Source organism: Phoxinus phoxinus (genome assembly GCF_949152265.1).
Source record: "Phoxinus phoxinus genome assembly, chromosome: 6".
Taxonomy (NCBI): domain Eukaryota; kingdom Metazoa; phylum Chordata; class Actinopteri; order Cypriniformes; family Leuciscidae; genus Phoxinus; species Phoxinus phoxinus.
In genome coordinates, this window is record NC_136881.1 from 24085683 (window position 1) to 24101105 (window position 15423).

Below are 15423 nucleotides of genomic sequence, written 5' to 3' on the forward strand. Positions count from 1 at the left end.
CACATATATTGTGTATTATATTTTTTAAGTTACAGTATAGTGGAAATAGCTGGAATTAAACAAAATTCTTATAATTATTTTATTTTAGTCAGTGAACGCATTATTTAACAAAGAACAGTTGTAGGCACATCATTCAGAACATCATTTGAAATTTTACATTGAAAAAGAACACGCATTGAAAGTGAGTTGCTTGGATGCACAAGGCTGACAGAAACATGCCAACGTGAGACACAGAGCTGAAGTGAACGTGCAGAACCGCTTCCAGACAAAAAACAATAACGCAAAGGCTCCGGATCCACAGCAGTTCACTGAGTTTTACAGTCGGTATCTCCTTCACTTGTCCCCTTCAGTTTCTTCAGTTCCACAAGCAGCTCCTGTTCCAGGGTTAAAATCTCTTTGGGCTTCTTGTACTACAACAAAAGCGAGAGAAACTCCATATAAAATGCATAGCTGGACGGAATAGCTGAGTACTGGAGCAGACAACAGAGGTGAGAGCAGTTCAGTTCAACCTTCTCTACTTAGGTGAACCAATAAAAAGTGACGGAATAGTTGCCCTTTTTGATGATCTGAGACCAGAATTGGGAGCTCTCTTAGTGGGGATTAGGGTTTTGGCAACCTGGTCCCAGATCCACGCAAAAGGGAAAGTTCCTCTACGTGATGCGGAAAAAAATGGTGAATACATACCTTACAATACAGAAAGAGCTTAGAGAAAGTGATTAAGTGAGACTAGCGGTGAGAGTTCACTCACGCTGATGATTAAAGTGTTGTTGGCGTGGGTAAAACTCAAGGCTGTGCTCTCCAAAGGCAGCTGGCAACGGTCGAGATCTGGAATACTGAACTTCTTATAGTACCTGGGAAATAAGGAGATGAACAAGAGAATGTTTCTCATGGCCGGCCATCCATCTTCCATCTAGATCAACAGTGCCACCTATAGGGTTACTGTAGGGCTTTTGCAACTAAACAATTAGTTCATCAACACTTTTCACCAGGGTTATTGTAGCTAACTAAAACTAAAACCCTAAAAAACATTTACATTACTTGAAATGCTAAACTTTAACTTAATATAATAAAATAAACATATTTCACCTTGTCTAAAAAATTATGAAAAAACATACTATAGAACTATAATAGTAGTATACTATATGATACTAAAATAACACTGCTTTTCACTAGGTAATCCTGAATTTATAAGCAGAAGTTGACCAATTTGATTTGATATGATATTATGATTATTGTATTTCTCTAAATTAAAATGAATGCATAAATGAACATGCTTACAACTTATTTGTAATGTTTTTGAAAGAAGTCTCTTGTGCTCATCAAGCATGCATTTATTTGATCAAAAATATAGAAAGAAAACCAAAAACAGTAGTATTGTGAAATATTATTACAATTTAATATGATGGGTTTCTATTTTAATATAATAAATATACAAAAAAATAGAATGTATTTATGTAATGTAAAGCTGAATTTTAATCAGCCATTACTCCAATCTTCAGTGTCACATAATCCTTCAGAAATCATTTTAATATGCTTACCGTATTTATTATCAATGTTGGAAACAGTTGCTGCTTAATATTTGTTTTATAACCTGTGATACTTTTTTTCAGGATTCTTTGATGAATACAATTATTTTAAAAAAGAAAAAATGTTTGAAGCATTTATATATATATTATATAGAAGCATTTACTTAAAATATAAATCCTTTGAAACAATATATACTTCCATTCAAAAGTTTGGGGTCAGTCATTTTTCTTTTTTGAAAATAAATTAATACTTTTATTCAGCAAGGATGTGTTCAATTGATAAGTGATAGTAAAGATTTCTATTGTTAGAAAAACATTCTTTAGGAAAAAATGCTGTTATTTTTTTTACTTTTTATTCATCATATAATCCTGAAAAATGTATCACAGGTTCCAAAAAAATATTAAGCAGCACAACTGTTTCCAACATTGATAACAACAAGTATCAAATCGGAATATTATAATTATTTCTAAATTATCATGCATGTGACACTGAAGACTGGAGTAATGGCTGATGAAAATTCAGCTTTGGCCACAGAAATAAATGATATTTTAAAGTACAGTCAATAAACACTAAATTAGCGTTACTTACTCCTTTCATAGGCCACAATCAAAACTAGTTGATTTTGAAATGGTTTAGCAATTTAAAGCCTACTTGCTTCAATTTTAAATAACTCACTTTTTGTTTGAGGTTCGAATGACACAACATCTTTCCGTCGGCTCTGCTGACACACTGTAGACTTCAACAGGATAAGAAATATTACGGATCCTCCATTGGAAACTTGCCTTTGTGTCCTTACGCATGAACAATGGCTGTGGGCATAAATAATAAATAAAAAAACACTTAGATAACAAAACAGGTGCCTAGCACACATTAGGCTAGTATTAAAACACTGTAATTTAAACAAAATAAAAAATGAAAGGAAACCTTACATTTGAACAGTTCTCTTTTATTACATCAGAGGTAATGTCGTTTGGGTTTGTTTCACCAACTTCCCATGTCCACTGCCCCTGCCCTCCAAAAGTGGTTTTATGTCGCCACTTTCGCACTGAAGAAAGATGGAATGATTATAAAATACAAATCTAAATTAGTATGAGACTCAATTAAACAAACCAGAAAAAATATATAATAATCACTTACAGACAAGTTCGTCAGTTTTCAGGTCATACTCCTCAGCCATCTCATTTCCATCCTCAAACAGATAATGAGCTTTCCTTTTCCCTAATGAGAAAGGCATATGAAGGAGTCTCTCAATTCATACTTTACATCGAACAATATTCACGCTTTAAAATAAATAAAACATTATTTTAACAGGTATTTTATGATATTTTGCATAGATTCCAATGCTATTAGCCAGTAGCAAATGTATTCGACTTATAACACGTATTAGCAAGACTATTAGCAAGACTGCCAGCATAAATACACTTACAAAATAGCACATAAAAAAATAATATAGAATATATATGCGCACCATCCGATATTAAGGCAGTTTTCTTGGCTTTCCTAAGCGCATCTGCCCAGTGTTGGACAGCCATGCTTCATGCGCTATCATTTCCTCAAACAATCCCACGCCTGAAGTTGCCAAGGCAACCGCTATTTCTCAAACAAGATATTTCGCATGTTTAATGCATTTACAATATTTATATAAAATGAAATATGTAATTATAACAATGAAAAGTATTACAATTAAGTACAAAAAATTTAAAATGGTCAAATGTTTCTCTTTTTTTTTTTTTAACGCAAACGCTAGTGTTGACTATGACCCGGAAGTTGATCCGTTTAAAAACACTCGTGTGTTGTATGTTGCTCCTAGAAAGAGGAGCTGGAAGGGGTAAGTTAAGTATGGGGTGTTTTAATCTTAAGTAATTTAAGTTGTTATTATACGTTGTTGTGCCTTTAAAGATTTATAATGTTTAATGTGTGTTTTAAAACACAGCAATCCGTTTATTCGCTTGCTGCTCTAGTTGCCTATAAGGACATTAAGTTAGTCTTATGGATTCATCGGATAGTATTTCTGCTAGTGCTAACATTCTTCTGTAGGTTCGATCTGTGTATTCCTGTAGATATGTGAAGCCTATACTGATCCCAATCACTTTATTTTTAAGGCTCCTTTCCCTACCCTGGCCGGAATGGAGGGTCACGGTATCCTGAAAGCCTTCCCTAAAGTAAAGAGACCCAGGCCGAATGATCAGAAGGACGCGCCTCCCCACAAGCGGACGCACACTGACCCAATAACAGGTTCATAATTCACCCTTCAAAGTACACTTGAGTAAAGCAACAAGGACTGTTTGAGAGATTGAAGCTCCATATTTTACTTAATGTAAATATTTTTTGAAATAGAATGCCTTCTATTTCTTCCACTGAATTATATATTTTTGTTTGAGTGGTTAAGTGCTGATCCTTTTAATTTGACGGTAATTTTATGTTTTAGGATGTTACCGTGAATTTGTTTTAATGAAAATCACCATTATGCCAAAAAAAAGAACAATATAATTGCCCTAGTTCCATAGATATTGCATTTGTTTAGAAATCAACCAACCAAACTACCTACCGAAGCAACTAGAACAAGCAGTTCTGTCAGGACCACTAACGTAAAATATGATTGACAATTAGAATACAGTTTGTATTGACTGTATATGTTTTTGTTCTGGGCAAGAACTCACTGCCCATCCATATCAATTACATTCTTAATGACAGTAAATGAATGACAGTCTGATTCGAAGAGGAATGTCAGAAGGCCAAGTCCTGACTGGAAGAGAGGACAACACTATAAAGCTGCTGATAATATTGTGTGGGCCTTATATATAGGGATGCTGTGATAGGCGTCATATTCCTATAGGTAGATGTGGATCAGCTGATGCAAGCCTGACAGATGTGACCTGCCAGAACTTTTTTTTAGAATAATTAATGTAGAAATGAGCATTATAATTATTTATATTAATAAAGTTTAACTTCCAGCCCTTCTCAACCTGCTTCAGTCAGCCCAATCTGGTATAAGTATTAGTAGTGGTTATGTTTTAAATGTCTGCTTCTTTTTCTTAGGTACATTATTCCAAGGAGTCACAATATACATAGTTCCAGCTGGTATAGGGAAAGCCAGGTGTGATATATTCCATCGACAGATCACCCAGAATGGAGGACAGGTAGTGTCCACATTCTCTCCCAGCTGCACACATGTTGTGGTGGATGATTCAGTCGATTGTAATAGAGCTCTGAGGCTTCTGAAAGTGGAAAGACTGCCCTCTGCTGTTCAACTGGTCAAATGCACTTGGTTAAGTTCCTGCATTAGTGAGGAAAGATTACTAGCCCCTGAAGACTACAGCCTCCTTCCTCTTGAAAGGTAGGGCACTGGAGACTAGACTCAATTGCAGTGGCATTGCCTGTGGTTTTATTTAGGAAATGTGCATAACTGGATTGATGTATACCGGTAGACACTTGTTGTTTGATTTTTGAATACATTTGTAAATGTTTATTCTGAAGGAAGTTGTGTAGAAATACATACTTGATGTGCATGTACTCAGTCACACAGTTGCCCCTTCTGAGAAGTTAAATGAGACGGAAGACAGCCCAGTTCCACAAGTAGCAGAAGCTCAGGATTCTTCGAAAACCCTTAACAATCAGGATCCTCAAGAAAATCCCACAGAGACGGTAAGAAAGGGAAGGATGGGAGGTTATTGTAAGATTCATAATTAGTTTGTTTTTTCCCCTAATACAGTGCATTTAATATGACTCATTCATTTCACAGGTGCCAGATATTCAGGAGGAGCACCATGAGGAAGATGGTGTATCTCAGAATGATCTGGAGGCATTGATCAGTGGCATTCACCCATCTGAGAGCAAACCAGACCAGAGCCAGAGTTTGGCAGTGAATCCAGTTTTGTCTGGGAAGTGGGTCTGTTCCCAACCATCCACGACTAAAGGGGAGAACCATAACAAGCACATTACTGACAAACTGGAGCCGCTGGCAAAAGCTTATACACACAAGGGCGATAAATGGAGAGCTCTGGGATACTCTAAAGCAATCAATGCCCTTAAAAGCTACCACAAGCCCATCACTTCATATGAGGTCAGTTCAGATACGCATATGAGTCCTCAGAGGTTTTAGGGTTCATGGAGGTGCTCATTTGTGTTAGGAACATATAAGGTTGCTGTTGCAAAGGTAGTTTCAAGCGTGCAACAGTAATTAATTTAGTAATAATAAAATATTTTATTATTTTGCTTTTTAACATTTTCAACTTTATTTAATGTGTAATGTATTTTGAGCATGAAAAAGATCTGCAAACGTTTTGAACATTCAAGAATGAAAGCCTATTGTAGTGAACACCAAACTAAATCAAGACTTTGTAAAAGGGCATAATATGGCTTTAATAATTATTTCAGTAAAAAAAACTAACTTTTTACCCCTTCTATTTATAGGAAGCATGTAAAATTCCAGGCATTGGTAAACGCATGGCAGACAAGATTATGGAAATCATGGAAAGCGGACACTTGCGTAAACTGGATCACATTGGGGAGGAAGTACCTGTTCTTGAAATGTTCACTAACATCTGGGGTGCTGGGGCCAAGACTGCGCAGATGTGGTATCAACAGGTAAGACTGTTATATGAGGAAACTGTAGTTCACTGTTTGATATTAATCATATGTATAAAAAATTATTTGCATTTGTATACTTATAAATACTTATACATTTTGGATACCGGTATCTATATTACTTTACTGGATTAATTATTTTTTAGCTGACTTTTTACTTCTACTCCTTACATTTTCACGCAATTATCTGTACTTTCTACTCCTTACATTTTAAAAATAGCCTCGTTACTCCCATTTAATTTCGGTTTGTTTTCATTCCGGCTTGTCATCGTTAAAAAAAAAAGAAAAAAAACTATCCAGACAAATCACGCCATCCGGGGAGTGAATTTGATTGTGGTTAAATGAGAAGTATAAACGTATACCATTCCGACACCCTTTTGACGCGGCCTAGGCTTTTGTCCTTAATGGTATTTTTTTCTTACATTACTTTTATACTTTAAGTAGTTTTGAAACCAGTACTTTTACTTGAGTAAATACTCAAGTAATAGATACTTTAACTTCTACAGAAGTCTTTTCTAAACCCTAGTATCTATACTTCTACCTGAGTAATGAATGTGAATACTTTTGACACTGTTTGTATGTCAGGTGCCACTGTAACGCAACATTATTACTCTAAATGGAGCCCCACACATGACAGAGAAAGATAATGAATTAAGAGTTCATCCCCACAATTGATTATTTTGTTCCCTTTTTTTTATTTAAATTGTGGTCACGTTGTACAAATTTAACTAAACCGAGGGAATGAATTGGCATAATGTGTTCACGATTTAACTAAAATGAGGGAACGAAATAATAAATTATTGCCAAAACAGTTCGGATTATGACAGCCCTGGGGAATAAAAGGCTATAGTTGTGTCCCAATGACCCACTATGCACTATGTACTCAACCGTGTAGTGTATGAATTTTAATATGGTTATTTTATCATTCAACATTGGAGTCCGCAACAGTCGAGTGCATTAAGTGTCCAACGTTCCACACTTGGGCACTTTTCAAACTTTAGTGTTCTCAGGCATGAAAGTCATCTGTAAACTGTTAGTACATTCCATTCAGAAGTAAGCCAGCCAATGCCAGGTTCCCTCCAACACCTTCACCCTCCTCAGTGACTGCTGTAGCGGTCGAAAATAACAGTCATGCGGAACATACTTTAATGCTATCTTTCCAAGCCTAGATGGGGAATGTTTGGTGTTACTAATAGTGCAGAACATTTACAGCAGCTTTGTACTCTGTGGAACATACAGTTTTCAATAATATTACAAAATAACCATAATATTTTACGTTTAAATGGATGATTTGATTTCTTTTATTATCAGGGATTTCGCACATTGGAGGATATTCGCACTAAGGCAGTTTTGAATCACACTCTAAGGATCGGACTAAAACACTATGATGATCTCCTCGAGCGGATGCCGAGAAGTGAAGCAAATGCGATCGAGAAAAAGGTTTGTACGGACCTTATTTTAAATGGCCTGTAGTAAAAGAAAATGGCTATGACCAAGCAATTTAACAGAGGGATTTCCTTTGTTCCTTCTATCCGTAACAACAGCATCCGGTTGTGAAGGACAAGAATGTATCTACGGTACTTGATTTTCAAAGCAGTAAATAATAAAACTTTAATTTCTAAAGCACAAGCAGGTTAAAAAAAAAAATCTATTTTGCATTGGCAGCAGCAGCACTGTCAATCTTTCTCTGTTGGCTGATGGACATAACAGAGATTGTTAGTGAGGCTTTCATCCCATAGGAAGGGTGGGAGTCCTTGAAAGCTGGCGCGTCATAAGTCAGAAGCTACAGAGCTCCCTTACGGAGTCTTTGGCCCAAGGAAATTGTTTTCTTCCTTTTACTTGGAACAGCCTCGTTTTCCTCTTAACAGACCTGATTGATAAAAAGGGCAGATGAGTGCAACATGTGCTGTCCTAGCTTGACAGAATGATATGTAGAGGATTTAAACTTATGTGCTCTCAGCGTTTCAGCTCATTTTGCCTGAATGCTTTGTACAAATAAGCATGGATACATTTTTAATCACCATGTCCTTAGAACACTACTTAAATGGACAAATGTTTTGTTTTGTTTTTTTCAAATGAAAATGATGGTATATTTGATCAAATGTAGTAAACCTAATATTTTGAAATATCATTACAATTTTAACTGTTTTCCATTTAAAAATTTAAAATGTCTTTTTTTTTCTGTGGTGGCTAAGCTGAATTTTCAGCATAATTTATCCAGTCTTCAGTGTCACATGATCCTTCAGAAATCATTCTTATATGATTTGGTGCTCATTTCCTAATATTATTAATATTATAAATGTTGAAAACATTTCTGTTCTGATTAAACAGTTTTTTCCTTCAAAAATTATTTGAATAGAAAGTTTAAAAAAATGGATTTTTCTTTTGTAACAATGTGAAAGTCTTGGCTTTCACTTTTGATCAATTTAATGTATGCTTGCTGAATAACAGTAGTAATAAAAAAATTTGACCTTAAACTTTTAAATAGTATTGTATATAAATTATATAAAAACTGTTACATATGAACAAAATAAATGATACAACTGAGCACTCTTCTCTGATTTGGGATCAGATCCAGCGTGCCAGGAGAGAGAAGAGTGATGTGCATGTGGTTTGGTTGGACCTGGCCAACGCATATGGCTCAGTTCCACACACGTTGATTGACTTCGCCTTGGAGTTCTTCCATGTCCCGGGTTGTGTAAAGAACATCATCGGCAGATACTTTAGCAACCTGCACATGTGCTTTACGCTAGAGGGCTACACGACAGGATGGCAGCAGTTAGAACGTGGAATTGCGATGGGGTGCGCCATCTCCCCTATCCTGTTTGTGATGGCTTTCGAGGTAATCCTCATAGGGGCCAGGCAGGTGGTTGGAGGTATCAAATTACCATCGGGCGTGAGGCTACCACCCCTGAGGAGCTACATGGACGATGTGACAAGCATCCTTCAAACGGCTCCTTGTACAACCAGGCTCCTCAGGCGTTTTGACGAACTTCTCACATGGGCGAGGATGAAGGTCAAGGCGGAAAAATCAAGAAGCCTGTCGATAAGGAAAGGCATAGTGCAAGTCCAGGACAGCTTCGTCGCAGGAGGGGAGCCCATTCCACGGCTGGACGAAAAACCACTGCGAAGCCTGGGGAGGCAGTACACGGCAGACTTGTCAGACAGGCAGATGGTAAAGATAACCAAACAACAACTCGCAGAAGGTCTGGCAAAGATTGAGCAGAGTCAACTGCCCGGGAAGCACAAGGTGTGGTGCTACCAGCACATCCTGTACCAACGTATCCTGTGGCCCCTGAAGGTCTGTGAAATCGCTTCATCACATGTCAGCAGAATGGATAGTCTAGCCAACAATTACATCCGTAAGTGGTTAGGCTTGCCCCGATGCTTTTCAGATGCAGGTCTGTTCGGTCGGAGCATGCTGGAGCTCCCTATCAAATCCATCAGCCTAGGATATAAGCAGGAAAAGGCTCGCCTTGTGCTGGAACTAAAGAACTCTGCAGACCCGCTCATAAGGAGTGCGAATGTCCCCATCCGCACAGGCCGCAAATGGAAGGTGCAAGCAGAGGTGGATCGCGCCATCGCCAGTCTGCAACACCGAGAAGTGATGGGGGCTGTCCAGACCAGTCGTGCTGGGCTGGGCTGGGGAGCAGTGCAGCAATTCTGGTCCAAAGCCACCAAGAGACAGCAGAAGACCATGGTGGTGGACGAAATCACCAGACTGGAGAAGGAGCGCTACCATCTGAAGGCAATATCCCAGGGCACGCAAGGAGCCTGGACGAGATGGGATGCTACCATCAACAGGCGTGTCACCTGGGCGGATATCTGGAGGACGCCTCAATCCAGGCTCAGTTTCCTGTTGAGGGCGACCTACGACACACTTCCATGCCCTAGGAACCTCACGCTGTGGTATGGTGATGAAGTAGGCTGTCATCTGTGTGGGAGCGCCAAGGCAAGTCTCCGACACACCTTGTCGGGATGCAGAGTGGCACTGACCCAGGGACGCTTCAGGTGGCGCCATGATACAATCCTGACGAAGCTGGCCGAGATCCTGGAGGGCTGTAGGGTGGCAGCAAACCAGTCACCAGCAACAGAAGAGCATGCCCTGACAGGATTCGTAAAGCCTGGTGGTACACACCTATTTCCTGCGCAGAAGAAGAGCAGCATGCTCGCACCAGGTAAAGAGTGGCAGATGCTGGCAGACCTCAGGAAACAGCTGGTCTTTCCAAGAGAGATCATGACTACCACTCTCCGACCAGACATAGTCATGTGGTCCACAGTGGCGAAGCGGGCCCTCCTCATCGAGCTTACCATCCCTTGGGAGGAGAATATGGCAGCAGCCCACGAAAGGAAGCATCAGAAGTACGCCGAGTTGGCAGCGGAGTGCAAAGATGCTGGCTGGAAAGCAACCGTTCACCCTGTGGAGATCGGCTGTCGAGGCTTCGTGGGCAAAGCAGCAGTCCAGCTGCTACATGGAGTGGGCGTAACAGGCTCAAGTCTGAGGAAAGCCACGGGGGTGCTGGGAGAGGAAGCGGAGAAAGGGAGCTATTGGCTTTGGTTGAGGAGGAAAGAAATGGGGTGGGGATCATCACCCCAGTGAAGGCAGCTGCAGGGGGTGGCGGGGAGACGTCCCCAGCATGCCACCGGCCCCCCCGCCTGGAGATGTACTGGTCATGGGGGCGAAACATCTATGAACGGCGGTGTCCAGCTGATGACCCTGCAGCTGTCCCAAAGGCACCGGAGGAGGTGCGACAGGCTGGAAAGCCATAGCAGGTAATGCCACCTCACCTGTACAACAATCTGAAAAACATGAATATTTTTGTGACTGACAGGTGGAGGAGGCAGCTCACAGTGTGGACGCACAGCTGGTGGTTATGGCGTGTGGCTCGTACCGCAGGGGCAAGACCACGTGTGGAGATGTGGACGTTCTCATCACTCACCCTGATGGAGTATCGCACAAGGGTGTTTTCAGCAAAGTGTTGCACTTCCTCCATCAGAGCGGTATGCTGGGATATTACAGAGAAATGTAGAATCATTTAGATTGATTTAATAAACCCACATTTGATATTTATTGTACCATCCAGGTTTCCTGACAGACGACCTTGTTAGCCATGAGGAGAACGGTGAGCAGAAGAAGTACATGGGCGTCTGCCGGCTTCCAGGCCCTTCAGAGCGCCACAGACGCCTAGACATCATTGTGGTGCCCTATGCTGAATTTGCATGTTCTCTTCTGTACTTCACTGGGTCCGCTCACTTTAACCGATCAATGAGGGCATTGGCTAAGACCAAACGCATGAGCCTATCAGAGCACTCGCTAAACTGTGCTGTTGTGCGGCAGTGTGGCGTGAAATTGGTGGCGGGAACTCCTTTACACACACTGGCGGAGAAGGATGTCTTCAAACACCTGGGCATTCCTTACAGAGAACCACATGAGCGAGACTGGTGACAAGGCTAGATTCTTATTTTTTGCATGTGACTGCAAGTTTTACATGGGAACTACGATTTTATGGAATCATGCTGTTGTAATCACATTTTTAATGTGGGAGTGCATAAAGGGTTGTTATATAGTGACGAATTTGAATTTTTAATCCTGATATCAAATGTCATCAAAGATCTTAAAGAACTTTTTATTGGATGTATTTTTTAAATGGGAGAATTATCTCTTGATTTATGCTACTATAAATATGTAAATTATTAAAACACCTCAAAGTATGAACTTGTGTCGTTCATGAATAAATTGGATGAGCAAGCCATCTTTATTGGTCAACGAAAGGGGATGTTAATGAAATTGATGACTTTTTCTATAGGATGTTTTCCCAAGTCCAGTAGTTGACAAAAAGGACATTTTAGAACTACTTTTCATTTTTGGGGAAAACACTCTTTATAGACTTGGTCATAACTTGGTCATCATAAATTATTATTTTTATGAATCAGTTAAATGACTCCCTCATAATAACACAAAAACACTCATTAGGGCCCAAGCCCTATTTTTGATCTTTGAAAATCTTTTGATCTTGGTGGAAAAAAAGGGAACAAGGAAGTGTGTTATAGCTTCTGCAGATTTTGATGAAACTTCAGCTGTGTGTTCATTGTAGGTCGATCACATGGGTGAGACTATTGTGAGTCAAAGCCATAGCGCCACCAACTGGCAGTAGGAAGTGTGTCACTTTCAATAGGGAGATAAATGTCTCAAACTTTGTGTGATGGATAAATACCATAATCAGAAAGCAATATATTGAAACATAATTATGGAGTAATTGCCTAGGATTTACATTTACTAGTAAGATCAATAAATTAAAAAAAGCTTTAAAACATTCTACAATTTATTTTTGAACAAATTGTACACCGTGAGAGAATAATGAGATTGATAATGAGCGACACCTGTGCGGAGCGGAAGCATAAAGGAGGAGCGATGACAGTGAAGATCAAGAGACTCTCGCGCCGTTCTCATGCGGCCCTGGGCCTCATCCTGCTCGCCACAATCCCCAACCAACCAGCAAGAATTCTGCCTCCCACAGATTGGTTATGTGCCCATGTGAAACAGATTATTCCTGTCACTTTAAGAAAGTACTACTAATATCAGCTCATAATGTGTATAAAAGACACCTGTCCCTGAATCTGTATCTTCCATTCCAACCTCTCCAGCACCATGGGCAAGACCAAAGAGCTGCCAAAGGACATCAGGGACAAGATTGTAGACCTGCACAAAGCTAGAATGGGCTACACGATCAGCAAGAAGCTTAGTAAGAAGGAGACAACTGTTGGTGACATTATTCAGAAATGGAAGAAATACAAAATAACCATCAATCGCCCTCGGTCTGGAGCTCCATGTAAGATCTAGCCTCGAAGGATGATAATGAGAAAGGTGAGGGATCAGCCCAGAACTACACAGTTGGAGCTTGTTAATAATCTCAAGGCAGTTGAGACCACAGTCACCAAGCAAACAATTGGTAACACTACGCTGCAATGGATTGAAATCCTGCAGCGCCCGCAAGGTCCCCCTGCTCAAGAAGGCACATATAGAAGCCCGTCTGAAGTTTGCCAATAAACATTTAATGATTCGTAGAAGGCTTGTGGTCAGATGAGACCAAAATTGAGCTCTTGGGCATCAACTGAACTCGCCGTGTTTGGAGGAAGAGAAATGCTGACTATGACCCAAAGAACATCATCCCTACAGTCAAGCACTGAGGTGGAAACATTATGCTCTGGGGCTGTTTCTCTGCTAAGTGTACAGGACGACTTCACCGTATTGAGGGGCTAATGGACGGGGCCATGTACCGTAAAATCTTGGACGAGAACCTCCTTCCCTCAGCCAGAACACTGAAGATGGGTCGTGGATCAGTCTTCCAGCATGACAATGCCCCAAAACATACCACCCAGGCAACAAAGGAGTGGCTCAAGAAGAAGCTCATTAATGTCATGGAGTCTCCAGACCTTAATCATATAGAAAATCTGTGGAGGGAGCTTAAACCTCAAGTTGCAAAGTGACAGCCAAGAAACCTTAAGGATTTTAAGAGATCTGCATAGAGAGTTTATCTGTTAAAATAACCCTACCATAAAAATGATTGACACTTCATTTGTTTGTAAGTGGGCAATCTTACAAAATCAGCAGGGGATCAAATAATTATTTCCCCCACTGTATACGAGTTCCCCCACTTCTATTTCTATGTAATATTGAATTAAATGTTAAAGTTTAAAGTCAACATCAAACAGAAGTTGTGACGGTCTTTACTTCCCCATTATATTCAAGTGAAATGGCTTCTCAAAGAAGATAAAATTAGGCTTACTGTGGCTCTACCTTCCACAAGCAAACACTTTCTACATGGTCCATGATTTTCAAAGCAGAATTTCTCTCCAGCTTTATGTGGAACAACAATGATATATGACATAAACATTCTTTTTTTAAGAATTGGTTTAAGAATGGGATCCATCAGGTGAGCCAGTTGTTTAATAAGAATTGTCAAGAATAAATTTTTATTTTATTTTTAGTAAGGCTTTGTTTGTGTATGTGTGTGATTTAAACGAAATCTGATTATTCGTGATTAAATATATTAATCAACTGACCAGTCTAGTTTTTATTTTTTACATGCACTGCTTGATTATTCATGCACAAATTAGTGTTATAAGCTCCGGTTTATGAAGTTTAGATTACTGTGATGCCTGCTGTATAGTAATTGCTGTACTTTTCAACAATTTTCACTGCTCTAATCAACAGTATTTGCGTAATCATGTGCCTAAATTAGAAACAATTTCAGAAGTGATTTATTTCTTGTTAACCATGCATTTAAGAAACAATATAATATTTAGAATTACTGGTCCTCAAAGTTGATTTTTGAACACTGTTACAAGATTGCTGAAGAAAGAATGTGGCCTTGTCGTATGCCTTTACTAATATTAAACCATTCTGTGTTTCATCCTTCTGTTTGAATGGTTGCTTCCATTGATCCATCAATTACTTCCACATAACCAGTTTGACATTTCTTTCATTCAGGTAATTCTGGTGTTGCTGTTGTTACAAGACAATGTTCTTCAGCCAGGAACATCAGGCCAATCTGCTGCCGTCGAGAATCAGGTGTTTTGTCTTTGTCTGCTATCACAGCTCAGACCTGTCCACTATGGGTGACCCTACCAGTAGTTGTGAAGTACGTACCAGTGGCTTATAGATCTCAGCATCACTGATGCACACAAGCCCTCACAGCACGTCAAGCTGCAAACCATGTGAGGGATCCTGACCTAACTGTTTAAAAGCAACAACATATCAACCAACCCTAACATTCTAACAACCAGTTAGCAGAAATGCACGAAAAACCACAGAAAAGTCAAGCAACCGCACAGCAACACGGTAATAACAACCGCTCAGAAAACCTTGGCAAACGCATGTCAACACACAGGAAACCAAAACATTATATCAATCACATAACAATGCATTAAAAACCACTTGAACAACTCTTCCCTGATGTCCACGTGGATTCATGGAGTGAAGCTTCTGCTGGGTACCAGTGAAGGGCAGTTGAGGGTCTCCCATAGGCGCTGCTTGATCTTTGGTCCCAGCACAAGGCTAGGACAGTGCGGTACATGTCCTGGTAGCCCTGCAAGCTGCAGCGTGACTGGATACATGTCTCTTCCTGCTGACACATGTCCACTAAAGAGACTGAGGCTGCTGGGTGGATGTTGGGAAGGACAGCAGCGTTCTTCATGTAGCGCTCTTCCAAACCGCTGGGTCTTTGAGCTTTCACAGAGATGGAGCTGTAAGTGTGATCCAACCTGATAACAGAGGTCAGCTGTGAAAGCTCACAGGGGTCTTGAATG

The 15423-nt window shown here is 40.0% G+C and overlaps 2 protein-coding genes across 3 annotated transcripts; one reads left to right on the forward strand and one right to left on the reverse strand.

The window, feature by feature from the left end:
* Positions 1-65: 65 nt before the first annotated feature.
* On the reverse strand, positions 66-3335 carry dpcd (deleted in primary ciliary dyskinesia homolog (mouse)). 2 transcript variants are annotated; one of them, XM_079615237.1, is made up of 6 exons: positions 2996-3335; positions 2665-2745; positions 2457-2572; positions 2203-2336; positions 749-851; positions 66-410 (listed from the first exon to the last, which is right to left on the reverse strand). In XM_079615237.1, the coding sequence occupies exons 1-6, from the start codon at positions 3057-3059 to the stop codon at positions 306-308; spliced, it is 603 nt and encodes a 200-aa protein (XP_079471363.1). In that variant the 5' UTR covers positions 3060-3335; the 3' UTR covers positions 66-305. The 2 variants fall into 2 exon arrangements, with proteins under 2 accessions (XP_079471363.1, XP_079471364.1); XM_079615238.1 differs by having other exon boundaries at positions 66-616; positions 662-851; positions 2996-3149.
* On the forward strand, positions 3283-12420 carry poll (polymerase (DNA directed), lambda). The gene is made up of 9 exons (XM_079615236.1): positions 3283-3355; positions 3630-3762; positions 4567-4864; positions 5046-5172; positions 5270-5590; positions 5941-6114; positions 7426-7554; positions 10947-11115; positions 11199-12420. Exons 2-9 carry the CDS (start codon positions 3654-3656, stop codon positions 11558-11560), a joined length of 1689 nt encoding a protein of 562 aa, XP_079471362.1. The 5' UTR covers positions 3283-3355; positions 3630-3653; the 3' UTR covers positions 11561-12420.
* The last annotated feature ends 3003 nt before the right edge of the window (positions 12421-15423 follow it).